At 47.5% G+C, this 26,404-nt stretch overlaps 1 protein-coding gene across 6 annotated transcripts; it reads left to right on the top strand.

Moving 5' to 3' along the window:
* Positions 1–547: 547 nt before the first annotated feature.
* LOC128799294 (beta-galactosidase-1-like protein 2) lies at positions 548–26,043 on the top strand. 6 transcript variants are annotated; one of them, XM_053963584.1, is made up of 20 exons: positions 548–665; positions 3,708–3,767; positions 4,919–5,116; positions 5,268–5,336; positions 6,138–6,233; positions 7,639–7,747; positions 8,022–8,114; positions 10,650–10,731; positions 13,267–13,331; positions 15,094–15,178; positions 15,694–15,831; positions 16,427–16,507; positions 16,702–16,808; positions 17,214–17,360; positions 19,039–19,110; positions 19,902–19,980; positions 21,890–21,977; positions 23,741–23,855; positions 24,782–24,898; positions 25,333–26,043. In XM_053963584.1, exons 1-20 carry the CDS (start codon positions 583–585, stop codon positions 25,417–25,419), a joined length of 1,971 nt encoding a protein of 656 aa, XP_053819559.1. In that variant the 5' UTR covers positions 548–582; the 3' UTR covers positions 25,420–26,043. The 6 variants fall into 6 exon arrangements, with proteins under 6 accessions (XP_053819559.1, XP_053819558.1, XP_053819563.1 ...); XM_053963583.1 differs by having other exon boundaries at positions 19,899–19,980; XM_053963588.1 differs by lacking the exon at positions 3,708–3,767.
* Positions 26,044–26,404: the final 361 nt, after the last annotated feature.

The raw sequence follows: 26,404 nt of genomic DNA, 5'->3' as shown, positions 1-26,404 counted from the left end.
GGTCCCTGTTCTGTATCCCTGTTCCCGGTCCCTGTTCCCGGTCCATGCTCCCTATCCCTGTTCTGTATCCCTGTTCCCGGTCCCTGTTCCCGGTCCCTGTTCTGTATCCCTGTTCCCGGTCCCTGTTCCCGGTCCCTGTTCCGTATCCCTGTTCCCGGTCCCTGTTCCCGGTCCCTGTTCTGTATCCCTGTTCCCGGTCCCTGTTCCCGGTCCCTGTTCTGTATCCCTGTTCCCGGTCCCTGTTCCCCGTCTCTCTCCCCGCTCCCCCCGGGCCGTTCCCTCACGGCCGCGCCGCTCCCTCTCACACCCCGCCCCCGCGGGCGCGCGCGCCCCTCCGGCAGCCAATGGGAGGCGGGGGGCGGGCCCGCGGGGCGGGGCCAATGGCGCGCGGGGGGCGGGCCCGAGCCGGGGCGGGGCGGGGCCGAGCCGGGGCGGGGCGGGCGCGCGCTGGGTCCGCGCCCGGCGGGCCGGGGGTTCGGGCCCGGGGGGCGCCGGACCGGGCTGGGCTGGGCTGGGCTGGGCCGGGCCGGGCCGGGCCGGACCGGGCCGGACCGGGCCGGGCTGGGCTGGGCTCCCTCCGCCATGTGGCCGTGCGGGGGCCGGCGCCAGCGCCGCCTCGGGGGCGTCGCGCTGCTCCTCGTCGTGCTGTGGCTGCTGCTGCGCAGGTGAGAGCCGGCGCGGGGGTCGCGGCCCCGGGGCGGGGGTGGGCGTTGGGCGGGTGTCGCCGTCCCGCCGGGCGCAGGCCCCGCCGCCGGGAGCGGGGCTGGCTGCGGGAGAACTGCGCATGGATGGAATCGGCGGCGCCGGTGGAGGGGAGAAGGGTTATTAACGTAATTGGCGTGATTAGCGTCCGTGCGTCCTGCGCGCCGCCGGGGAATTAACGGGCGGGAGGCAGGCTCGGTCGAGTCCCATCTTTTCCGATCGCAGACCTCCGCTCCCATCATTCCTGCAGCGGAACGGGAGCGTGGGAAGGAGCGCGGCGAGTAACGCGGCCGCCGCGCCGGAATTCGCCAGGGCTTTAAATAAATGTCGCACCTGACACGCACAGCTCGTCCATCAGCGACGGGAACGGCGGGGAGAGCCCCGCTGCCAGCGCCAGCAGTCAGGTCTGTGTGAGGCTCACGCTCTCCTGCCGACCTCGGCTCGGGGGAGCTTTTACATCATCGCGGCGCTGATGGATGATGCGCTCCGCGAATCAATGCCTCCGGCACACCTCACCCAGCTCCGGGGCTCCCTGGCCTTGTTTCCCTCTCTGCAGCCTGGTCTGGGCTGCCTCTCCCTGTTCCGTGCCCCCAGAGCAGTGTGGTACCCATGGCCCGTGCCCACCTCTCCAGTGTAACCCTCTTATCTTCCTGCTGCTCCTGTTTCACACTCCAGACCAGCAGCTGGCCCTCTGTAGCCCACCAGTACCAGCAAGAAGTTGTTTGAGGTTCTGGCTTGAATCCCACGTGGTTTAGATCATGTTCATTTTGGGGGTGATGCACTTTCCCAGAGGAGCATCTCGTGTTTGTGGCTTCCAGGTGTCAGAAACTCCTCTGTCCCTCACAGTGACATGCTGGAAAATAGACATGGATATATATGGAGATGTAATATAGTTATTTATTGCCAGCTGGATTGTTTTATAACACGTTCCTAAAATCATAGTTGGCAGTAAACCTGATCCTCAGAGCTATGGAAAACTTTAATAAATCTTTGCATAATTAGAAGCAAAATTCTTGCACAGCTGGCCTTGGATTTGTGCCACCTGGGTTCTTAGGGGGGATTCTTGCAAACTGATACCTGATGGAGGCACAGAATCTGTCTCCTGTAAGGGTGTATCCACAAGCCCCTGTGTGCAGAATAAGCCCCTGTGTGCAGAATAAGCCCCTGTGTGCAGAATTAGCTGTTCTACAGAATGTTGCTGTTGTTACTCAGCCATGGCCCGTGAGCACGGGGGCTGTGCAGGGCAGCGAGCTGGGAGCCAGGGCAGCTCAGAGCATTCACTTTCCCCTGGCCAGAGGAAGCCCAGAATAAACAGCAAAGCCCTTGGAGGTCTCAGTGGAGCTTAGGGATTAGCAGCCAAGTCCCTTGTCCTCTGAAGCACATCCTTAAGCATCAGCAAAGAAACTATTGGCTTTTTTCCCTGGTTTGGCTGTTTTCTTTTCCACCACTTTTTTCTCCCAGCTGCTCTGGTTATGGGGTGCTTGAACACCAAAGGTTGGTGGTCAATCAGAGAGATTTTTCAAATCTCTCTTGCAGAGAGGACTTCAGCCACGTTTGTGTTTCACAGGCATGAGCAGCATGGCTGTTTGGTTCAGGAGTTAATTGGGACTTTCCTTTTCCATGTGTTGTATTTTGTACTTCAGATTCCATCTTACGAAGGCTTATTCCATCTTACTGGACTAACTTGTCCAATCCAACTTCAGAGTCTCTGCTCTGGGGTTACTTGGTAATGGAATGGTTGGTTTTGTGGTTTATTTTGCAAAAGTGACTTCCCTGAGTCAGGGATGGAATCACGGAATCATGGAATCCTAGAATTTGGGTTGGAAAGGATATTAAAGATGAGCCAGTCCCACCCCCTGCCTTGGCCAGGGACACCTTCCACTATCCCAGTTGCTCCCAGCCCTATCCAGCCTGACCTGGAGCAGTCCCAGGGATGGCTACTGAGATTGACAAAGAAGGCCAGGAACCTTTAACAAAGTTTAAAATATATATATATATTATTTGCAACCTGTTCTGTCATTACAGAAGTAAGGAAAAGAAATCTACTGGGAGCTATAAATTGCTCTCAGGAGGAAGTACAGAGTCCAAGTACACTTTAAACTCTGGCAGTCCAGCTCAGGGTAAGAGGATGAAGCTCTGCTGAGTCACAAAATGTTTCTTCCTGGGGTTACTTGAACAGATCCTAATGAGAAATGTGGGTTTCAGGATGTCTAGGAAAACGTGTTGAAAATATTGGGAGCCTGGGAGCTTCCTACCAGCCCTTCTTGGGGAGAAAAAGCAATGGAGCTGAGGAATTTTTAAGTAGGAAACTTGATGGGAATGTGCCAGGTTAGTTATGCCTGGGATTAAGAAGATGATCTTAAGTGATTAGTTTATTTTTATCTGGCTGTGTGTGCTTCCTGAGCACAGCCTTCATTCTGGCACCAGTCAGCAGCACCTCTGTGTGCAGGGGTAATTTGGGGCTCTACCTAGCTAAGAAACAACTTGGAAACTCTTTTCCAGCCTAATCTTTACAAATTGGAGTTTTGCATCTCCAGACCCCTTTGAGCTTTCCTCCTCTGGAAAACAGAAGTAGTTATAACTGCTGGTTTGGTTTGCCAAAGTTTCAATCTGTAGTTTAGCAGCACAGAGGGGCAGGTGGCCATGGGGTGTCCTGCTTGGGTGTTGAGAGCCCTTTCCCCTGCTGCTGAAATTGGTGACAATTCCTTGGGAGCAATGCTGCCATTTCCCAGCCTCGTGCCATCGCTCTCTGGCTGTGTTTCTGTGCAGATGAGCATGTTAGGTCCTGTTCTTACTCAGGCAGCCACGCTTTAAATGTGGCAGATTGGTGTTTTGTTCTCATGTCTCCTACCTGAGCTGCACTATCATCAAGAGCTGTTGTTATCAGCCCACCTCTGATACAGCAGAGTCTCCTTGCTCAGCACTGTTTCTGTGAATGGCTGGACAATCAGTGGCAGTCTCCTTGTCTGGAGGCAGTGAATATCTAATCTGGCTTCCTTTTCCAGGTATTACCCCTGCCTGCTGCCGGTTGTTTCAGAGCCCTGTGAGAATGCTGTGCTACTCAGGTACCCTGTGAGCTTGTCAGCCAGCCCGTGCAGTACCCTGCAAGCCTTAGACTCAGCTCCTTTTAGTCCCCCTGGCCTGTCAGAGGACAGGCAGGCTGCTGGTTAGCAACCCCTGTAAGCCACGAGCTCTGAGCATCCTCACCCTCTGCTAACAACTGCTTTACACGTAGCCTAGGCAGCAGCTGGAGGCTTAGGTGTTCCTCTGCTCTCTCACTGTGATGTTTCTCCCAAACCTGCGGGTCATTCCTGCTTTCTGGAGCTGGGAATTCATTGCTCACATCTGGCTCTGATGAGGAACAAGCTGCCATTGTCTGACCCTCTGTGTGTTCATGGGGTGGGCTGAGGGAGGCAGGGACACTGCTCTCTGTGTCTTGTTGATGAAATGGGGTTTTGGTTCAGCCAAAGTGAGCTGGGAGCTTGCAAGGCCATGAGTAGTGCAGGAGCTGACCTGACAGGAGCTGTGGCTGCAGGAGTGCTCACCCTGGTAAGTGCTGAGGAGCTGCTGGCCCCGTGGCTCTGGTTCTCTTGGCAAATAACATTTCCAGGATTAAGATGAGCAGTGATGTGGGCAGAGGTAAGTTTGTGGTGACAGCTGATTTAGTCTCTCCTGGGTGATGAATATAATCCAGGGGGTTCATTAAACTGAGGAAAAGGTTCTCTGTTCACAGGGAGCAGGTGAGGGGGTTTTATTTTTTCCATGCCATAGTCCCCAAGACATTTGGCGTGGCAGCTGCTGTTGGAACATGGCTCTGGAAATCAGCCATGTGCCCTCCTACTGCAAAGCAGGGAGATGTTGGATTCCATAAGTTAGGGAAATGTTTGTGAGTATTGTGAGTGAAAACCTGCCCGTCCATGATTTCAGCAAGTGAGTTTCATGCTCTGTGCCTGAGCAGTGTCAGTTGTAGAGCGTGGTACAGTGGCTTGGCAGTTCAGGGGGGAAGCAGCCAGTGAAGTGGATTTAAATCTGCATTTGGGAAGATCTCCCAACTGCCTTAGAGCGTTCTGAACAATCTCTGTGCCCTGCAGGACCGAGAGTGTGGCTTGCTTGAGGAGCAGGAAGGTCAGAGCAGGTCCTGCTGGGTGAGGTGCAATGAGGAGGACGCATTCCTTCCCCAGGACTGGCTGCTCACTCACCTCCTTTTCTCTTCCAGGTTTAACTGGAGCGAGCTGACCCCTCTGGGGCTGTGGGGGAGGACCCTGGGCTTGCAGACAGAGAACTCCCAGTTCCTGCTGGAAGGGATGCCCTTCCGCATATTCGGGGGTTCCATGCACTACTTCCGAGTGCCCCGCGAGTACTGGGAGGATCGGATGCTCAAAATGAGAGCGTGTGGCCTCAACACCCTCACCACGTAAGTGTCCTCCCTGCCCAGCCTCTCCACTGGGCCAGAACGCTGTATTTCCATGCTTCTTATTGTGGGAAAAGAATAGTGGGGCCTCAGTTCTCCTTTGAGCATGCCAGACCTCACCCCTCACCTGCGCTGCCCTCGCTCTGCCTTGCAGGTACGTGCCATGGAACCTGCACGAAAAGGAAAGAGGCAAGTTTGACTTCAGTAAAAACCTGGATCTAAGGTATGTGGCAGACAGCTCTGTTATGAAATACTGTTCTGGTTTGAAAGCAAAACCAGTGAGAGACTCCAAGTCAGAAGTACAATTTATTAGGAAAAGGGAAAACAAAACAAAACAAAACACATGCAATAATTCAAAAGAAAAACCACTGACAGAGTCAGAATACCCTGACACCCCTCTGGCCAGGGTGTTGGTAGCAGTTCAAATTGGAGTGGCTGCATTCCTCCTGGAGGGGCAGATGTGGTTCTGTGGGAGCAGTGATCCTGTGGAAGGGTGCAGTCTTCCTCTGAGGGTCCAGTGGAAAACCCCAGCTGTTCCTCTGGGAACCAGTGGAAAGGCTGTTCTGGTGTCCCAAAAACCCAGATTCTATCCAGGTAGGAATGCTTGGCTCCTCCCTTCTCTCAATGGGATGCTGTAATTTTCTCAGGCATGCAGTGACATTCAGTGGCCATTAACAGCAGATGTCTGTCCTGGGGGGAGGATTGGTTTGTGGAAGAGATAAAGAAAACTGCCCAATTCACAGAAGAGAACTGCCCCACCTCCAACAGATGGCAATAGAATACATCTTGCCTTGCAATCTAGGACAAATACTCCTCTTTGGAGGGGAGGGGGTGTTTGGGTGAAGATGTTATTTTCAGATGTGCCTTGAGGAGTTCTGGGAACTTAATCCATTTAGCACCCATCCACTGTGGTTGCTTCATCATGCAGTTCCCTTCTGCTTTGCTACCTAAATTCAGTGGTGATTGGAGTATTCGGGGAGGGGGTTCTGCAGGCAGACAATAATTCCTCTCTCTGGATCCCCAGGGCCTTCCTTTCCCTGGCAGCTAAAAACGGGCTGTGGGTGATTCTGCGCCCTGGGCCTTACATCTGCTCAGAGTGGGACCTCGGGGGTCTGCCCAGGTGAGTGTGGAACTTGTTCAGGGAAGCATTAGGGACAAACAAATCCCAACTCCTGGTCACAACAGTCGAGGCTCCTTCAAAGGAATTGCTTTGCAATGGCTGGCTGATTGATGGGGATATTTATTTTGTGTGTTCCCAAAACAGCTCATTATCTTATGGAGGTCTTCTAATTTATTTTTTTTTTTTTAGTTTTTTAAATAATAGCAATTGTTTATGGTATAATGGTTACAGCAAGAAAATAGAATGGTGGGAATCCATCTTGCTGTTGCACCTTGACTCTGCATAATATGGACAGGATTTGCAGCTTGGTGTAAGAATTTGCTTCATCTCAGCTCCATTTTAAAAGTCCTACTAGAAATCTGCTTTATATGGCTGGCAGTAATGAAACCCCACAACTTTCCAGCCTCCTGTTGTGTTTTCCCCTGAAGAACACAGCAGGAGGAGGCTCTGGGAGCACTGGGACTTGCCTGGTTCCTGAGTGGAGCCAGTGCCAGGTTACCACTTGTTTTCCTTACTGCACAGAGCACAAACCTCAGTGGAGATACTTGGGGATTATTTTTTTAACTCTTCACTTTTCACTTGCCTTTGGCATCAGAGTTCAGGTGTCAGGGACTTACTCCTGAGAGCAGAGCTCCTCATGTCCAGAGCCAGGAGCCACCTCTGGGTTAGATTATGAGATGTGCATCTGTTGTGACTTCTTGTCACATCATCCATGTGTTTTTTTAATCAGACAGATAAAAATTCTAATAAAAAGCAACAGTACTATTCTAATTTTCCAGCTAAAGAGGAGATTATTTTTTTTAAGTCCACAAAGGGACATTTAGCAAAGAGTTGAATATTCAGATCTTTGGAAAGACATTAGTTAAGGCCTCACTTTGCAGAGAAAAGGAAGATACAGGCTCATTCCCCTTAAATTGTTACAGCATTATATTGTTCTGCTCTTCAACAAACTGCCCTTTTTTCTGTTAACTCCAAACAGAAGCCAGCCTTGTAAATCAGCAGTAGAAACAGTGGAACCATTACAGAAATCTTTGTTTTGAGAAGGGCTTGGGATTTTTTGAAGGAGCACTTGGTTGCAGAGTGCCCTTGGGAATGCAGGGAATTCACTTTAGAGTGATAAGATTAACCCTTGAAATATTATTGGTAGAGGTGATGAACTGAGTTTGGGCCTGAAATGCAGAACAAAAAGAAGAGGCAGAATAGGAGAATTGGGAATTGGAGCCTGGATTTATTTAAAAGTGAGTGATGGGCACGAGGTGTCATTCACAGCTCGGGGTGTCACTGTGGGCTCCGCCAGGTGACACCAATGATCCCTGCCCAGGTGGGACTTGATGCCAGTGGGTGAAATACCTCTGCTTGACTGGACAGGAGTCTCTAACACATTCCCTCTCCTGCTTTTCCCCAGCTGGCTGCTGCAGGACCCCGAGATGCAGCTGAGGACAACGTACAAGGGCTTCACAGAAGCTGTGGACGCCTACTTTGACCGCCTGATGAGCGTTGTTGTCCCTCTCCAGGCAAGCACCATCCTGCTCCCTCTCCTGTGGGAATGGCTGCACAGGGCAGTGTGGGCTCTGTGTGACAGCAGCAGGGTCAGGCAATAACAAAGGCACCAGTTCTGCTCCAGGAATCAGCACAAGCTGCAGTTTTCTCTGTCAGTTTGGGGGTGTGGGAGGGTGGAGCTGAGTCCATCTGATGTTGGTGCATCTTTCCTGGCAGCTAGTGTGATTTTGGTCCCTGTGGTTAGAAATCGTGGTGAACACCTTCCTTCTCCCTTTTTGTCCCCCACAGTACAAGAAAGGAGGTCCCATCATTGCAGTCCAGGTGGAGAATGAATATGGTTCCTATGCCAAAGACCCAAACTACATGACCTATGTCAAAATGGTAATGGTGGCACTTTTACTTGTTTCTGTGTCAATCTCTCCCATAAATCACCTTCCCTACAGTGTTTTCTTTTTTCGGTGTAACTTTTGAGTGTGGTTTGAGAGACTCTTGAAAGCACCAGCTGCATTTTCCTTGGATGTTTCCTCCAGGAGTGCAAGAGTTGGCACATGACCCTCTCAGTGCTGATAAATCTGTGTTCTTGGATCTTCCAGAGAAGAGGGAGCTAGGGAGCTGGGGATTGTCTGTATTGCACAGCTGGCCTTGAAGCAGCTCTCACCTGCAGGTCCTGTTTTGCCTCCCCTAGATGATATTTGATAAAGGTTTCCCTATGTTGACTTTCTGATGGAACAAGTCACCAGCACGCTCCTAAACTTGTGTAATCTGGGGCTGAGCATCAGGCAGGTTAATTTGCCTAATGTCTCCCTTAGCCCTGTCAGAAAGGGATTAAACTGTGCCCTGGCTGCTCTGAGGCACTGATAAGGAGCTGGCCCGTGCCCAGGGAGGGTGGATTATCCTGGTGGATCTCACAACAGTCTGACCTGTTTGTTTGCCCCCAGCACCAGTGCAGGGCAGGCAGATAATGAGATCTGCAGTTTGTCTCACAGTGTTTGTTGTTTAATTTCTTCTCACTGAATGCTTAAAGGTACCGCTGCACCTCAGGGGGGTCACCCATCCAGGCTTGCTTTTCTGATACAGGACTGTGGGATCCTTCTGAAACCTTTTGGGTACCCCAGCTGCACCCTGAGCTCCCTGAGGCTCAGGTTGTCCCCTTGCTCAGGGTGTCCAGAGGCTCCTTAAACAAACAAATCCACAGCAGGAGTGCTGATCTCCTTAGGGCTGTGCCAGCTCCTGCACCAACTCCAGCACTTGCCGTGGTTTAACTCTCCTTAAGAGGTTAAATATGAAGTTTGTACACAAACAAATTAGAGATAGTGACAAGCAAGTGGTTTTCAGAGCCCTGAATGAAGGGGACACAGAGATTCTGGGGGTCTGAGCAGCCTGCAGGCTTGGCCTTGCTTTCCATGGCTCGGTGAGGAAAGAGCTTGTGCTGTTTCAGACTTGTCAGGACAGATCTCCCTGCCAGGCCTGTGGGTGTATTTTTGCAGTGCTGTTTCATCATATTCTGGGATTGTGTGCAGTTTGCATCTGAGGCAGTACAGAACAGTGGTTAGAGGTGAAAATGTGGGAAAGCAGGTTTGGCAGGGCTTCGTTTTTGGTTGGGGTGGGATCTGATGTGAGGTGGGGCTCCGGGTCTTTGTTCTGGTTTGTGGCAAGGTGATGAATTCACATTTAGCATCTGTGACCAAGGTGCATCTTCCTGGACTTAATAAACTCATTAAAAACCACCCACAGCTCACACAAAACCTTAAACCCCTGTGCTTACCTCACTTTTTGGGTGCAATGCCTTTGCCTTCCTGAAAGTGAAAGGATTGTGTTGACATGACCCTTCCCACACAGAACTGAGCTTCTGTTCCTGCTCCTCTGCTGCACTCTGGGAGGCACTGAATGTGTGGCACCTCTGCTGTTCCTCTGTTTTGCATTTACACTCAAAAGGAGGGGAAGAAACTTAGCTCAAACTTAATTTAAGTGCTTAATTAATGCTGTGCTCAAAGAATTACCTTAGTAAAATTGGTTAGAAATTCCAGTTCCCTCAGCAGCTGAATTCTGTCGGAACCCAGCATCTGTTCAGGTGTAGATTTGGTGGTGATGGGCTGATAAAGTCACAGGTTGTCCTGGCTCTGGGCTGGGTTTGTCTGTAGGCTCTGTGCTGCAATGTTTCATGCCCAGCTCTGCTCTCAGTGCAGGCAGGGACAATAAACAGAGAGCTTTATCACATTTCACAATTAGTAATTTAGACTGCAGCCTTGTTCTCAGAGCTCCTGGGAGCTGGAGGAGTGACTTCCAATGCAGGTACAGTGAAATGAGTGGTTAATTAACAACTAAGGTTTCCTGATCTCCCCTCCAAACAGCTCCACTGTTGTGTTAAGGACCAGCTGCAAGAGAACAATGCTGATGGGAGGAACCTTGTGTGTGCAGGTGGATTTAAAAACCTTAGAGTGCTGTAATATTGAGGAACCACTGAATTCATTGATTATTGAAAAACATCTGTACCTGAGCTGTCCTGTGATGGTGTTCCTTGGAAAATCAGCTCTTCCCTCTTTTCAGCTCCCACTGTCAGGCAGGCAGGAAGCCTGAGCTGCTTTTCCTTTCCTCCTTCCACCTGAATCCCTCTTTTGATGAAAGCAGTGAAGCTGTGTATTACCTTGATCTCAGGAGCTAAAATCCTGACGTTGGATGCATCAGTGAGAAACCAATCCAGCCTTCTAAAACAAAATAAGATTCTCCAGCTGTCTTTAAGCTGGGAAAAGTTGGCAGGGAAGCTTCAGGAGGAATGGGAGATGTCACAGGGATAATATTTATTACAAGGCACTGCCACTTGCAGGCTGTCCCCACAGAAGGTGTTGCTGTGGTGTTTAATACCCTGGGAAATGCTAAACTCTGTTGACACAATGACTTTTGCTCTTTTTAACCTAGGCCCTGCTGAACAGAGGGATTGTGGAGCTGCTGATGACCTCAGACAACAAGAATGGGCTGTCCTTTGGCTTGGTGGAAGGAGGTGAGTGCTTGTAGAGCTGAGGGAGGGCTGTGATCTCTGGGGAACGTGGCTTTACTTCACCCTCTGCACCCACTGAGTCGTGTTTGTGGCAGGAGGGACCCCTTGGCTGGATGGTGCAGCCAGGACAAGCCCAGACCCTTCCCAGAAAGGTTGAGAGTGGTTTATTTTCCACATAAAGTGTGCCACTGTGTGAAGGGATGGGCATCTCTACTTCCCACTGAGTCAAGAGATGGCAGCACCCAGCATTTCCTAATGTTTCAGCAGACTACAAGGCTGAAAATGCTACTTACTGCTTCATTTCAGTAGATATTAAACAAGTTCCTCAGCAATTACTAACAGTAGTAACTCGTTCCTAAGGTAGATGCATTGCAAATAAAAAGAGAAGGAGAAAAGGTCCATTAAAACCTTGACTTTGAATTTTACATTTAAGCAGTGAATTTAGCAATAGTTTGTGGGGCAGCATTATCTTCTCAGCAAGTTTATTTTGAGGTGTAAAACCTTAGGTGGGTAAAGGAGGGTGTCAGATATGTAGAATGCAGAAGGATTTCCCTTTTATAAGGTATAATTCCAATAAGTTTTTAAAATACTGCTTAGCATCCTCCTCCTTTTTCCTGTGAAAAAATGGAGGTGCAGCTGCTTGAGTTTCACTGAGCCCTAAATCTGACTGTTTGGGGCGCTGATTCTCAGAATTTTGGGTAATTTCAACTGGGATTTACTCTGTCCTTGGCCTCTGCTCTCTCACGTGTTCCTGCCAATTGCCTGGGTGTAACTGCTCCCCCAAATTCAGTGTTTGCAGGGTCCAGCCTTTGAGTGCTGCTCTTATCACTCAGTTATAAATAATGTTACATTTCCAATTTCAGGCATGGAGATGATTAAAAGGAAAGACCTTCCCCTCCTTTTTTCCCCCCTCCTTTTGCTTTTCCATGTCAGTATGAGAGGGATAAATTCATTAACTGAGTCAGGGGCCCTCACCAGCACTGTGATTTTATCTTTTGGATGTTGTTGGGTGTGCAGCAGTTTTCAGCTGTGACCACACAGAGTCACTCTCTGCCTGTGACATTGCTGTCAGGAGAAGGACTGGAGAAGGAGAAAGGAGAAATCCCTGCCTTGCCCTCATCTCCTGAGGGAATGTTGGCAGCCTCTTGTTCAGAGTGGTCTTTTCTGCTGGGAGCTCTTTGATGCCAGTTTGCCTCTGGGCTGTCACACAATCTCTTAGAGCCAGCACTGACCAGCTGTGTGGGATCACCAGGGCTCCACGTGAGGAGCAGCAGGGTGGTGAGGAAGGGGTTAAAGGAGAGGCAAGAGTCCCTCCCCATCCCTGGAAGTGTCCAAGGCCACGCTGGGCAGGTTTGGATCAGCCTGGGATAGTGGGAGGTGTCCCTGCCCTTCCAGGGATGAGCTTGAAGGTCCCTTCTGTCCCAAGCCAGTCTGATTCCAAGAATCCCGAGCTGATCTGACCTGGTGAAGCCCTTCTGGGAGCTCGTGGGTGACAAAGCCTCTGCTGTCCCTCCAGACCAGGCTGGGATGCCCTGTGTGTGTGGGAAGGACATCCCATGAGCAGGGTAAACAAGGCTCTGGGGATGGTTCTCTTCTCCACGGTGTGCTGTTAATCTGCATGAAAAGCAGAGCTGGGCATGTTCTCCTTCAGAGCTGCCAGCTAACACATTACATCAGTGCGAAATCCACGCTTTATTTTGTTCTCCTTTCGTGTTTTCTGTGCTGAATTCTCCAGCTCAGCACACTACATAGGTCAGCCTATTAAAATCAAGGTATAAATAGTGAGAAGTGAGCTTTTCCTTCTGTAAATATTCTGTTTGAAGTGCTCTGCCTGACACATCTGGGGCTGGGTTTGATAGCAGCTCTCTTGTTAGAAGTCAATTTTTAATGCTGAATCACATCACTGCTGCATTTGCAGAGCTTGTCTGGGAGAAATATCAGCCTGCCTCAGGGCTGGGAGATAAAAAAATGGTTGAAATGCTTGCCAGGGGCTGGGACACTGATCCCAGGTTAGTGTCTCCTGTCCTGCAGGCAGGTGTTTCCCCTCCAGAGCCTGAGGATGGGCAGAAGCACAGAGAACTCTTGCAGCTCCAGTTCTCTGTGCCTCTCCTGTCCTGTGGTTGCTCTCGCTCACCCCCACAGACATGACAAGCTGTAGGATATTGCCTGGGAAGGGATTCCTGCAGCTAAAGCCTGGGAGAGCAGTGTGCCATCCAGACAGGACTTTGTAATAAGTTTGCCTTTATGTGGTGCCTTTTAAGTGAGGATCTCCAAGTGCTTTACAGGCTCTAATTAGAGCTGGTGACACCCCAGGAGCTGCTCTGATGCTCTCTCTCTCTCTAATATCTCTGCACATTAGAGCTGAAAGATGGCCTGGGAGGATCCCACTCTGCTGTGGTTCATTTGGATTCTGCATACCAAGTGAAGGCTTTGGTGGGGGGTTTCTGAGGAGGTCGTTTTGGGGTTCAGAGGATGTTGCAGCTCCTGAGGAGACATTTTGGATGAGTCTAAATTGATACATTTTTCCTTTCCCACTAGCACTGGCCACTGTTAACTTTCAGAAACTGGAGCCTGGGCTGCTGAAATACCTGGACACAGTACAGGTGAGATGCAGAAACACTTTGTTCATCCATGTTTTCCAGTGCTGGAAGTGAAGCACTGATATTCTCTTTGGGATTTGTGTGTTTCCTTCTCATGAGGGCAAATCCTTCTGGAATCAGGGAAGGAGGATTTGAGTATCCTGCTATCCTTCTAAAAAGACTTTTCATCCAGCTGTGCCCTGTGTTTAGTTGTGAGGGGTTAGACTTCTTCAAGTGACACCCAGAGCACCCCAGTGCACAATTATCAAACCTCTCTCTTGAAGTTCCATCATGTTTTTCCCAAACTCTTCCACCCTGATGCTGTGGGTGCTCTTTGCCGATGTGCTGCAGGTGTGTCTGTGCACTCTGATGGCTGTTCACCTCCAGGGCCTCATTCAGGGTAGATTTATGAGGTTTTGCTCTGTCACTTGAGCATTTTTAACCCCTCTGTGCTATCAGAAGTTTGCAGCAGGAAGGGAATTAATTAATGAATGAACACTTGGTGTGATCAGCATCCTGATTGTGATGAGGGAGCACTGAGGGGATGGCAGGTTTTGGGGTTAGTGACAGGTTCTCTCTCTCTTTACACCCTCTGTCCTCTTTCCCTGTGCTCTGCTTGCTCCAGATGAAGGATGTGAGCAGCTGGGATCAATTCTCTTCTCACCTCTTGGCTTTTGCCTGCCTGTGGAGGGAAGCCCTGCTGGCATGCTGGATGTTCAATCCTACAGCTTTCACTTGTTTTCTTTTCCTCTGCTGGCAAAAGAGGCTCTGCTGGAAGTGCTTTCACCTCCTTTAGGCCTTCCAAAATTGCCCAAACCTTGCAAGTGAACAGAAGGTGGCACCTTCCCCACCACATGAATGCAGCGTGGCCCCAAAGGAGCAGCTCCTCCTTTGCCACACCAGTTATGAGATGGGGAGTGTTTGTAAGGGTTATGAAGCTGTTTTATCTTTTCCTTGTTATGGGTTTTTGTTCCAGAAGGTGATAAAATCCCGTCTTGGACTGGTTCACTGGGGATGGATTGATTAAATGTATTTCCAAGGATGTTTAGATGATTACAAGCAGTTGTTTTCTCCTAATGAAACATGAGTTTCTTTAATTCCTGTGGCATTAAACACAAAACTGCCTGGAAATAAAGCCCAGGAGGCTGGAGGGGCAGCCAGGCTGAGCACAGACTGCCCTGCCCCTGCCATGGGGACAGGAGGGATCCTGCAGGGCCTCAGGGATCTGCCAGGCACTGACAAATGGGAAGCAATTGCTCTGTGTGCAGAGCCTTTAATGAAGACCTAATTCCTGCAAATTCTTCCCTGCCAGCACCATATGCAGCATTAAAAAGGCATTAAAGCAGCTCAGGTCTGCTGCTGTACCTTGGCAAGCCCTGGCTGCCCTGCACCTGCAAGCTCTCAGCTGGCAGTGGCGTGGCAGATAAGCAGACATTTATAAATGTGTGTTTCTAGCAGGAGCTAAACACTGACAGTTGGTTTGTCCCTTTGCTACAGCTCTGCCAAGCAGCAGCATCCAGGAATGTTTGACAGCACCTGATTGTGTGCTCCGTGCTCTGTGACTAGCAGAGACACAAAGCTTTGCTTGCCTGTTCTGGGCATTGCTGGCCCACAGCTCCTTGTTCCTCACATGCCCTTAGGTGCCTTTTTGGCTGTGCCAGTTGAGAAGAAAGCACTCTTGTAAAACCATGGCACCACACTGGATTTGAACAATGCTGCTCTAGAAAAAAAGGGGTGACTGCAGGCCTGGCCTGGATCCATTTTAACTCTGTTTTTCTCTTGACAGAAAGACCAGCCTAAGATGGTGATGGAGTACTGGACTGGGTGGTTTGATAACTGGGGAGGCCCTCACTATGTCTTTGATGCAGATGGTGAGCACCAAACGCTGTTCTTGTAGAACATTTTGTGGTGAAGTTCAGCCCCTTGTGAGTGCAGCACTTTCTCCCCGGTTTAAAAGCTCATCTGGAAGGCTACTACTGAAAAAACAAACCCCCGGGGCATCTGAAGAGCAGTGAAAGCAGAGCTATACAGGACTGCTTTAACGACTCTCATCCTCCTGCAATTGTCTTTGTAATTGGTTCATTAGTGTGCTCGCTTTAGGAGTCTGGCTGAGGAGTCCTTGCAACTCTTCTTCCTGAAAGCAAAATTCATGCTGGAGGCCACAGCTTTACCCCTTTGTCACCTGGAGGAGAGGATTATTTGAATGTATTAGTGCATCAGTAGGGGTGCTGCCCCTTACTGAGGGCAAGATGCAAATCACAACACAGATCACTGTGACTGCACCGGAATGACCTGAACGGGTCTGGTTTGAATTCCTGGCCCGGATTTGTGGTCTGTGGCCTCTGTGGCGCTGCAAAAAAATCTCTTTTTTACTCTTTTTTTGCAGAGATGGTGAATACTGTAGCAAGCATCCTCAAAACAGGAGCATCCATCAACCTCTACATGTTCCATGGAGGCACCAACTTTGGCTTCATGAACGGGGCTTTGGAAGCTGATGAGTACAAGTCAGATGTCACCAGTTATGGTGAGTTTGTTTTCACTGCCTGACCACCCTGGGCTAGTGACAGTAACCAGCCACACTGAGAAGTGATCAGCACAACCCCTTTGTCCTGGAGAGATGAGGTAGGACACAGCTCAGATGTAAATTTCTGTCTAAAAGAGGGCTTACATGAGTGTTTCTAATTCCCAACCATCCCAGGAAGTGGAGGATTCCCTTATTCTGAATTGTAAATAGAGCTGTCACAGATGATTAATTGATACCTCTTTTTTCTAGGGAGAGATGGTGATCCAAGACACCGTTTTTTAATTTTACCAAGTCAAATTTTACCATAAATCTCTTTTCATCCCAACAGCCTGTGGTTAAAATGGTTAATTGTTGACTTTATCCTGTGTGAAATTCTGGATATGTGCAAATTAGATCTCTGAAAGTGTGAATGGCTCTTCTCTAATTTAAGGAATTTTGTGGCTGTTTAGTGATGTTCTCTCAGATTAAAGTGTACAGATTTCCACACTGCAGACAATGCCATGAAAATCGTGCCTGGGGCTTTTATTTCTTGCATGAAGCCATCCCAGAGCTGCTTTATGTTTTTAAAGCACGTGCTGCTTTTCTGCTTTCCCAGATTATGATGCTGTGCTGACAGAGGCTGGGGACTACACATCCAAATTCTTCAAGCTGCGACAACTCTTCAGCATGGTCATTGGTAATTACAAACCCAGGAGCCACAGCCCTGTCCAACTAGGGAATTACTGAAACTGGCCCTTCTGGGGCTCTGGTTGGTTGGGGATTAAGGATGGGAGGAACAAAGGAGGTCTGGGAGGGAGGTATCTTGAATTCAAGGGAGGGATCTTGAATTTTGTCTGAAATCTTTGTTCCATCTTTCTTTTTGCACCCCAGGCCAGCCCCTTCCTCTGCCTCCCATGATTGAGAGCAAGGCCTCCTACGGTGCCATCCTCTTGCACCAGTACATCTCTCTCTGGGATGTGCTGCCAGCACTTTTACAGGTAGTGACACCTCTTTTAATGCATCCCAGACCTAAAAGGCATTAACTTTGAGAGCAATTTGTGCTAAAAGGCATCAACTTTGAGAGCAATTTGTTTTATCCCAAAAGGATGAGGTTGGGGATTTTTTTTTTTTTTTTTTTTTTTTTTTGCCAAGGATATGCAAAAGCAGCAAATCTCACCTTTCTCAAATCTTTTATCTCACCTTTTTTACTGCTCCTTCTGTTCTCTTGGAATTGCACTTTTGCAAGTCCTTGGCTCCTTTTTCTGGTACTTTGGTCAGGAGGGATTTTGGGTTGGACCAGAGCTGGGAGGCTCTCACCTGCAGCAGAGTGAAGCACCTGCTATAAAGGAGCTGCCCCTACAAGACTTTGCAGTGCTGATGCTCAGTTTGCTTCTCCTGTGCAGCCCATCAAGTCAGAATTCCCTGTGAACATGGAGAATCTGCCTCTGAACGCCAGCACTGGGCAGCCCTATGGATATGTGCTCTACGAGACTGTCATTTTTGGGGGGGGCCACCTGCACACCAGGGACCACGTCCGGGACCGGGCACAGGTAGGGCCAGGGGCTGAGTGGAGGCAGGAATTGGGGAGAAAACATGGAATTTCCACTTCTCAGCTGAGCCCCAAACCGTGGTCACTTCTAATTAAATTTCCAGTTCCACTCCGCTAAAACTTGTGACATCTTTAAACATCAGAATGTTGAATGTTCTGAGAATAGTTTGATTATTGATATATATTTATATTGATATATTATATTATTGATCTATATAGATATATATAGATATTTTTGATATATATTGATATATAGTTATATTGATATAAATTTATATTGATATATATTACATTATTGATCTATATAGATATATATAGATATTTTTGATATATAATGATATATAGTTATATTGATACAAATTTATATTGATATATATTACATTATTGATCTATATAGATATATATAGATATTTTTATATATATTGATATATAATTATATTGATATAAATTTATATTGATATATATTACATTATTGATCTATATAGATATATATAGATATTTTTGATATATAATGATATATAGTTATATTGATATAAATTTATATTGATATATATTACATTATTGATCTATATAGATATATATAGATATTTTTGATATATATTGATATATAGTTATATTGCTACAAATATATATTGATATATATTATATTACTGATATATAGATAATATTGGTATTATTGATATATATTTATGTTTTATGTATTTATAATTTTGATTATATATAATTATATATATACTATATATTATACATATGTTCAATGTTCTGAGAATTCTGATTGTTGATTTATAATATGTAATTTTGGTTATATATATAAAATTTATAATATATATTATATATAATAATACATATATATTATCTATACACTGTATAATTATATATTATATAATATATATTATAATTATATATATAATATATAATTAATATATTATATATGTGTATGTATAGTATATATTAATTATATTATATATGTATTTATATAATATAATTTTGATTATTTTATTGCCACCTGCACTGACAGTGACACAGTTATGGACACTTGAGTTCTAGTTTGAAGCACAGACAATTTCCTGCCCAAATGATCCTGATGTGATCAGGACATCAGTGCTGAGCAGTTGTTCTGCTCTCCTGTGCTCTGTTCTGCAGGTGTTTGTTAACACCATGTTGATATATATTATATTATTGATATATATAGATTTTTATATATTTATATTTTTGATAATATATAATATAATATAATATAATATAATATAATATAATATAATATAATATAATATAATATAATATAATATAATATAATATATACTATTTATTATATATATGTTCAATGTTCTGAGAATTTTGATTACTGATTTATAATATGTAATTTTGGTTATGTATATAATTATATATAAAATCTATAATATATATTATATACTATGTATTATAATTATAATTATATATAATATACAATGTGTATATATATATATATGTATGTATATGTATATATATATATGTATATATATGTATATATATGTATAATTTTGATGATTTTCTTGCCACCTGCGCTGACAGTGACACAGTTATGGACACAGTTGAGTTCTAGTTTAAAGCACAGTTTCCTGCCCAAATGCAGCTGGGGTGATGTGATCAGGACATCAGTGCTGAGCAGTTGCTCTGCTCTCCTGTGCTCTGTTCCGCAGGTGTTTGTTAACACCGTGTATGTGGGGGAGCTGGACTACAACACGGTGGAGCTCTCCATCCCTGAGGGACAGGTAACACAGGGGCTTGCTCAGGGTGGGGATGGCAAGATCCCTGGAGAGGGGAGAAGTCTCAGAAAGGCACCTCCTGCTAACCCAGCCTAGCTTGGTACCCTAATCAGACACAGATAGTGAGATTGCACTGCCAAGTTACCATTTGTGATTGAAAAGTGGCGTCTCATTGCTTTTCCACGGAGAGAATTCAAGTTTTTGTAGCCCTCGCTGCACAAAAGTTGCCAGCCTTCTTACAGAGCCACAACATTGAGTACCTGTACCCTGTTACTGCGGATGAAATCGCTGCAGGCTTCTTCTTCCTTAGCACAGAGCAGGTTTTAAGGGGCTTTGGAGGCTTTTGGGTCCCAAATGAAATGAGGGGGAATGTCTGTCTTTAGCTCTGAGGGCAGTTTTACCCTGGCAAAAGCTGGCACTAAGAACTGTGTATTGATTGAGCACATTTCACCAGAGCTGTGCTGGCTGTGGGAGCAGGGGAGAGGGTGGGTGCACTGTTGTTCTTCAGGCTTGTGGGAGAGTTTATGGCACGAGCCTGTCCTGTGTCAAACTCCATTTCTGCCTCTGTGGGCGCTATCAAAATGAGAATTAAAAATTCAAGATGAAAAAAAAAAAAAAAAAAAACAGAACAACCCAGACATCTGTGCAAGGGCTGCGAGTTCCTCACTGTTTGCAGTAGAAAACTTTAAATTAAATTTATAAATTGCAGCTGCCAAAGGTAAGGGTGCCACTTCCCCACTCCAGCACCTCTGCTGAGGCTGGTGCAGCTGATGCTTGTCCTTGCTTGTTTTCAGCAGGGCTTCAGGCAGCTGAGGCTCCTGGTGGAGAACCGTGGCCGTGTCAATTATGGGCTGGCACTGAACGAGCAGAGGAAAGGTGGGTCTGGTTCTGTGCTCCCAAACTCTCCCAGGGACCTCTCAGGGTGGAAATGCTGCAGAGCTGCTGTGAGCTTTGCACAGGGCCCAGTTGCTTTTGAGCAACTTGTGTTCCTCCCGTGATTCTTCCAAAACATTCCAGGCAATGTTTGTGTTTATAATTTATTGTCAGATGTAAAAGCAGCTACAGATTCAGGTCAGCTATCTTGGAATCCTGTAACAGTACAGAAGAAGGACTTAGGAAAGCAGAATTGATGTCTCAGGTCTCTGCAAACACCATCAGCATCACGAGTTCCAATGTTGTTCAAGGCCTAACACAGGATATAAATCCAAGATTGTGTCCCTGAAAACCTTTGCTCCTGCTGCCACACAAACTTGTGGGCAGGGAAACTACAGGAGCTGACTCTCAAAAACTCCCTGGGTATGTCCCATTCTCCTGAGGAAGTGTGGAAGATTGTCAAGGTACATCAGTGCCTAAATCACTGTGGCCATAATTAAAGTAATAGATGTTTCTTTGTCTAAAAGTATTAAGAACCTTAAGAACCATAAGGGCTCAACTCTGTTGCACACATCACAAATACCTGGAAGCTACTTGAAACAGCCACAAGCATGATTGTTACTTTCTTTTAAAAGCAAGTAAGCTCTCGTGGTGCTGGTTGGGACTGGGAGTTGGTGGGAAATGTTGAATGTTTTGAGAATATTTTGATTATTTTATTGCCACCTGCGCTGACAGTGACACAGTTATGGACACTTGAGTTCTAGTTTGAAGCACAGACAATTTCCTGCCCAAATCCAGCTGGAGTGATGTGATCAGGACATCAGTGCTGAGCAGTTGCTCTGCTCTCCTGTGCTCTGTTCTGCAGGTGTTTGTTAACACCATGTATGTGGGGGAGCTGGACTACAACACGGTGGGAATGTGCTAAAAAACAGCCTCACCCCCTGTTTGGAGTGATCAGAGGAAAAGCAGTGGCTGCTCAGTGCCCTGCACCAAGGTTTATTTTATAAGGGTACAGCTAAACCCAGGGCTATCAATGAATCTTGCTCTGCTCTAGGTTTCCTAGGTGATGCTCAGCTCCCTTTCTCTTGCTCTGTGAGCATATTACTTCACAGGGAGGGAAGGAAAATACCTTTTTTAATCTGTGTTTTCCCTTGAGGGGTTGATATTGGAGAATCACACCATTTAAAAGCTCACACAATGTCAGGAGGAGGGAACTGCATCCCATGGAGCAGAATTGACTGAAATGCTCAAGCTTATCACACACAGTGGTGGAGCTGGAAGGGGTTGATTCTATTTTAGTGGGGAGCTATGTGCTAAAGCTCTATAAAATAGATTAATGGAGTTAGGCACGTATTGATTTTATTTAATGCACAAACGTTGCATAAACCTCAGTGCTGCCTAGGCAGCCTCAGTCCTGTGATTAGGAGCAGGCTTTGCCTGCTTCAGGGAGAGCAACTTTAACAAAAGGGTGCTAAAGGTGGATGACTTCTTCAGGTGCCTTAAAATCCTGGGATGAAAAGCCCTGGAGCAGCCCTGGGCATTGTTGCTGGCTCAGTTATGTTTTGCTGTGCCTGTTAGAGAAGGGATTGACTGCTTTAAAAAAATGTGTGCATGGTCAGCTCCGAGCCCAACAAGCCCCAGGAGCCCCAGGAGCTGCCTGTGCCAGCACATCCCAGGGTGTTCTGCTGGGAGGGCTGGAGGCCCTGGTGAGTTGAGGGGAAGGAGAGAATGGAGAGGGCAGAGTTTAGTGATGCTCCCCACTCAATCTGGGTGAGCAATGGGACCATTTGGACTCTAATTCCATTGCAGAACGTGGCTGCTTTCCATCTCCTGCTGTTCCTCAGATTCAAACAGCAAAATCCATCAGCTTTAGCTGTTCCTCAACTCCTCATTACCCCCATTGCTCTTGCAGGCTTAATTGGTGACGTCTTCTTGAATAAAACCCCCTTGAGGAACTTCAAGATTTACAGTTTGGAGATGAAACCTGCTTTCATGAAAAGGTTTGTGGGATTTTAACTTTTTTTTTTTTTTCCCTTCTTCATTTCAAACCACCTGTTTTCCAGCAGTGCAGTGTCTAATAGGGAGCAGCTAAATGAGGTAACAGTGGGGAGGTGGATTTTTGCACTGAGACTTTTGCCTGAAATAGTGCAGGAGCTGGTGCCAGCTGATCCATACCATCATTTAGGGAGAAATCTAATCCCACTGTGCAGGATTTAAAGATTTCCTTGCAGCAGGGTTAGATCAGGTGGGTAAATCCAGGCTTTTCCAAAGGGAAGGATCCCCTCACACCCACATGTTGGAAATTTTGGGTCTTTCTGGAAATTACCAATCTGGCTGATATGTTTAGCAATTCAGCCTGGCGAGGGATGGATTAATTCTAGAAAGCTACTGATAGTGCATTAACAATCCAGATGGCTCCCTCTCTTTTATGTTGTTTTGCTTTAATTCAAGGAAGGAAATTTAGCAGGGGGATGTTGAAGAGCCTCTGTCAGCACACAGAAAAAACCTCAGCAAATGTTTCAGGCAGCAGATGCCCTATGGACTCTGGCCATGATCCAGAGACACTCTTTTCAGTGATGTTTTTAATACCAGAAAGCAACTTATGTGCATCCCCCAAGATATCACAGCTGCCCCATTTTGTGTAGGAGGGAGAGAGAGAGGCCACGCTAAACCAAAATGGCTTTTAAAAGGAAAAATGTCCACATTCTGAAATGCCTAAGGGCAGTTCTACCAAGTGCTGAGGGGCTACCTGAAGGATTCTTATTGATGGGGTAACTCACAGCCTTTTGGACCGTGGGGTGTTAGAGGAATATTTCCAGCAGGAGCATTAAAGCAAGTGAGCTGCCATGGCCAAACAAAAGCAAGATTAGTCACCACTACCCTCAGCTCCTGGCTGCTGACCAGCAGCACTGAAACACAATCAGCTCACAGTCCCCTCGGGGGAGGAGGGAGGGGAGTGTTGTGAAAGGAGCTGTCACAGGCTTTTAGTTGAATAATTCAGTAGCAGCCAGGCTGCACTGGATCAATAACTTCCCCCAGTCCAAGAGATGCAGTTTGTAAGGGCTGGAGGGAACAGCTTCTTACAGAAGCTCAAGGCTTCTTTGGAATTCTGTTCTCCTTATCTCCTCTTCTGCTTGTGCCCTGCTCCCAAATTGTTGCCACAGGTAAGAAATCATGTCATATTTCCCCTAATTACTGCACACTTGGGAGGATGTGTTTGTGTTCCTGGACAGGAGCCGTGGCAGGAATGTCTGGTTTGAGTCCTGTCACTTTGAATTCTGCAGTCTCCTTTAGCAAGCTGCAGACATTTAAAGCACCCTGGCAAATCTGAAGGATCCTCAGCAGAGCTTTTATCCCAGAATGGTTTGGGTGGAAGGGACCTTTAAGATCCTCTCACCCCATCCCTGCCATGGGCAGGGACACCTCCCACCATCCCAGGTTACTCCAACCTGGCCTTGGGCACTTCCAGGGATGGAGCAGCCACAGCTACTCTGGGCACCCTGTGCCAGGGCCTCACCACCCTCACAGGGAAGAATTTTTTTCCTAACATCCAATCCAAATCTGCTGCCTTCCAGCCTGAATCCTTTCCCCTTGGCCCATCACCACACGCTCTTGTAAAAAGCATTTCCCACGGAAGCCCCAGGGGTGGCGACAGCCCCAGGTATCCTCCTCTTGCAGCCCAGCTTGGCCTGCCAGGGCTGTGGATGGTGGGGACAGAGGCAGGTGGCCCCAGTGGCCTGTGTGGGTTGTCCCTCTCTTGCAGCTTGCAGCACGTGTCTGGCTGGAGCACAGTCCCGGATTATTTCGTGGGGCCGGCGTTCTTCCGCGGGAGGCTGTGGATAGAGCAGCAGCCACAGGACACCTTCTTGAAGCTGCAGGCAAGTCCTGGTTTGTAGGAATCCCCTGATCTCTATTTAGTGCATCACAGCACTGGTTGTTCTTGGTCAAGCTTTTTACAAAAACTGCTTAGTGGGACTTGTGCAACAGCTCTGACTGGTCTCTGTGTCTGTAGCCTCCCCCTCTCTCTTAGGGAATTATTCTGAGGGTCTCCTCCAGGTAATTCTGTTCAGTCTGGAGAGGTCCTGTGAGAAAACTGACCCTGCAGAGCTGCCAGTGACCACTTCAGTCTTTTTTTTACTGGCATGCAAATGCTGTTTTCTAGTTGCAGAGGAGTAATGGGCACAGAAAATAAAGGAGGGCCTTGTTTTATTCCTGTCTCCTCAGTGTGACATGGAAAGAGTCACTTCTTTGTGGCCATGGCATGGGAGTTGGCATTCCTGTCATGCTTCTGTGGGAGACTGCATAGAACTTCAGATGAGATTTTAAATATTATTAAACTTCCTCCTCTGATTTCCCTCCCTTAGAGCCAACCTTGTGCCCAGCCTTACTGTCCTGCTCACTTTCCCATGTATTGGGAAAATTATATTTGCTGTAAATCAGGCCAGCCAGCAGCAATTCAGTTTTTCTGTCACCTGGGAAAGAGGTGAGGGCAGATATTCCATGCTTGGGAAGGAAAAAAGGCCTGTCTGTTCAAAGGGAAGAAATTTCCTATACAAGCAGGAGTCACAAATTGCACATTTCTGAGAGCTTTACCCTTTTAATGAGCACATTAAGGATAACTCCTGTTCAACAGGGCTCGTTTAAATGTTCCTGGCTGCAGGGATTTGCACAGGGAAAGCAAGCAGAAAACCTGCAGAAAGTGGCTGGAAAGAATGCAAGTGTGAAAGCAGATTTGGTTTCCTGTGGGGATGCTAACGAGGCAGCAGAGCTGCATCAGTAATTTCATGTTCTGCCTTGATCCCAGGGCTGGGAGAAAGGAGTGGTGTTTGTCAATGGTCAGAACCTGGGAAGATACTGGAAGATTGGACCTCAGGAAACTCTTTACCTTCCTGGGCCCTGGCTACGGAGAGGGGGCAACGAGGTGAGAGGCTCTGCTGGGATTGCTCTGTGCCTGTTGGGGTGTTAAAGATCCTTGTCCCAAAGGCCAGACACGCACAGCACAGCAATTTCCTGTAGCTGAAAGCCAGTGCCATAGAGGGGGAGGACAGTGCTGTCTCCTAAGATCTCTGAAAATGAGGGAAGGTGCTGCTCCAAAGCTGGCTCTGGCTCTGACAGCCATTAAAGGCTGACAGGGTTGGCAGCTGAACTTCACAGCTCTGCCTCAGGTTGGAAATCAAGACAAAGCTGATGTGATGCTGCTTCATCCCCACACCACGTGGTGCCGAGGCAGAGCCTCAGTCACTGTTCCGACCCACACTGACTGAGCTCTTTAGATGGTGCTTCCTTCCCCTCCTCCTCAGAATATTTGAAGCCCCCCAGGCTCTGTAAGAAGGGATTTTCTCTCTCCCTGTGCAGATTGTGATCTTCGAGGAGCGCACGGCGGGCCGGATCATCCAGTCCGTGGACATCCCTTACTTGGGACGGACCCAGTACGTGGACTGAGAGCTGCTTTCCCACGTTTGGCTCATCCTGAGCATTCCTGGTTGCATGTCTGGGGACGTGATGGCTCCACACTGGGGCATGCTGATCTCCACTAGAGCCAGGGGAAGGATTTGCCCTCTGGCAGTGAGGTCAGAGGAGAGGACAGCGAGGAAGCAGCGCCAGCCGTTGTTCCATGGATGGATGGATGGATGGATGCAGCAGCTCATCCCCCTGCCCTGCTGAGGCCCCCCAGCCCGGATGGCTGCGCATGTTCTGGACCATCTGGTGGATGTGGGGGAGTAAAAAGGCGCTGGAGGCAGGTGAGAGAGAGAGAAGGAACTGAAGCCATCTGAACCGGAAGCTGAGCTCAGCTTTCCAGGGACTTTCAAAATGTGCTATCGTTGTTATAATTAGGTAGGGAGAAAATAGTTGGTGAACATGTGAGTAATCAGGTGTGGAAAACCATTTCTGCGCTTTGAGGCAGATTTTAGCAAGTCTGTCTGCAAAAAGGCCATTATGTGTTCCCTTGTTGGAAGGCAAGGTGGTTGTCAAATGACTTTTAATTTCAGCTTTTTTTTCCACTAAGTTTTATTATGGAGGTTGTCTCTCTCTCAAAAGGATAAAAAGAAAAATTTTGAAAAGCGAGATGCGTTTTGTCTTCTATCAATTGTATCATTATGTTTCAGGCCAGGCAGGAATGAGAATTTCCAAGAAGGAGAAAAGAACAGGTGAGTCCTGCAGTCCCTTCTTCACCAGTGCTCACACTGTGAAGCACCTAAAGATGGAATTCCCCCTTGGAAAATGAGCAGGGATCAGGTTTTGGCTGAGGTAGAAGCAAAGGGACTGCAAGTGGGAAAACTCATCCCTGCTTTCTCCTTAAAGCTGCTGTGGGATCTTGGGTCCTGGTTTCTTTTTTCTTTTTGTGCCACTAAACAGAGACTCGGGATTTAGGTAAACATGACATTGTTTTAACTCAGCAGCTCCAGGCACAGAGGAGCTGCAGCCT

This window comes from Vidua chalybeata, chromosome 23, assembly GCF_026979565.1.
Source record: "Vidua chalybeata isolate OUT-0048 chromosome 23, bVidCha1 merged haplotype, whole genome shotgun sequence".
NCBI lineage: Eukaryota > Metazoa > Chordata > Aves > Passeriformes > Viduidae > Vidua > Vidua chalybeata.
Note: the sequence above shows the minus strand (reverse complement) of the source record. Positions and strands in the feature narration are given on the sequence as shown.

Coding starts and splice junctions, on each gene's coding strand:
- LOC128799294 (XM_053963583.1), top strand. CDS start 583: ATGTGGCCGTGCGGGGGCCGGCGCCAGCGCCGCCTCGGGGGCGTCGCG. Junction 5,337..6,137: donor AGTAAAAACCTGGATCTAAG/GTATGTGGCAGA, acceptor CTGGATCCCCAG/GGCCTTCCTTTCCCTGGCAG. Junction 16,809..17,213: donor TGCTGCCAGCACTTTTACAG/GTAGTGACACCT, acceptor TCTCCTGTGCAG/CCCATCAAGTCAGAATTCCC.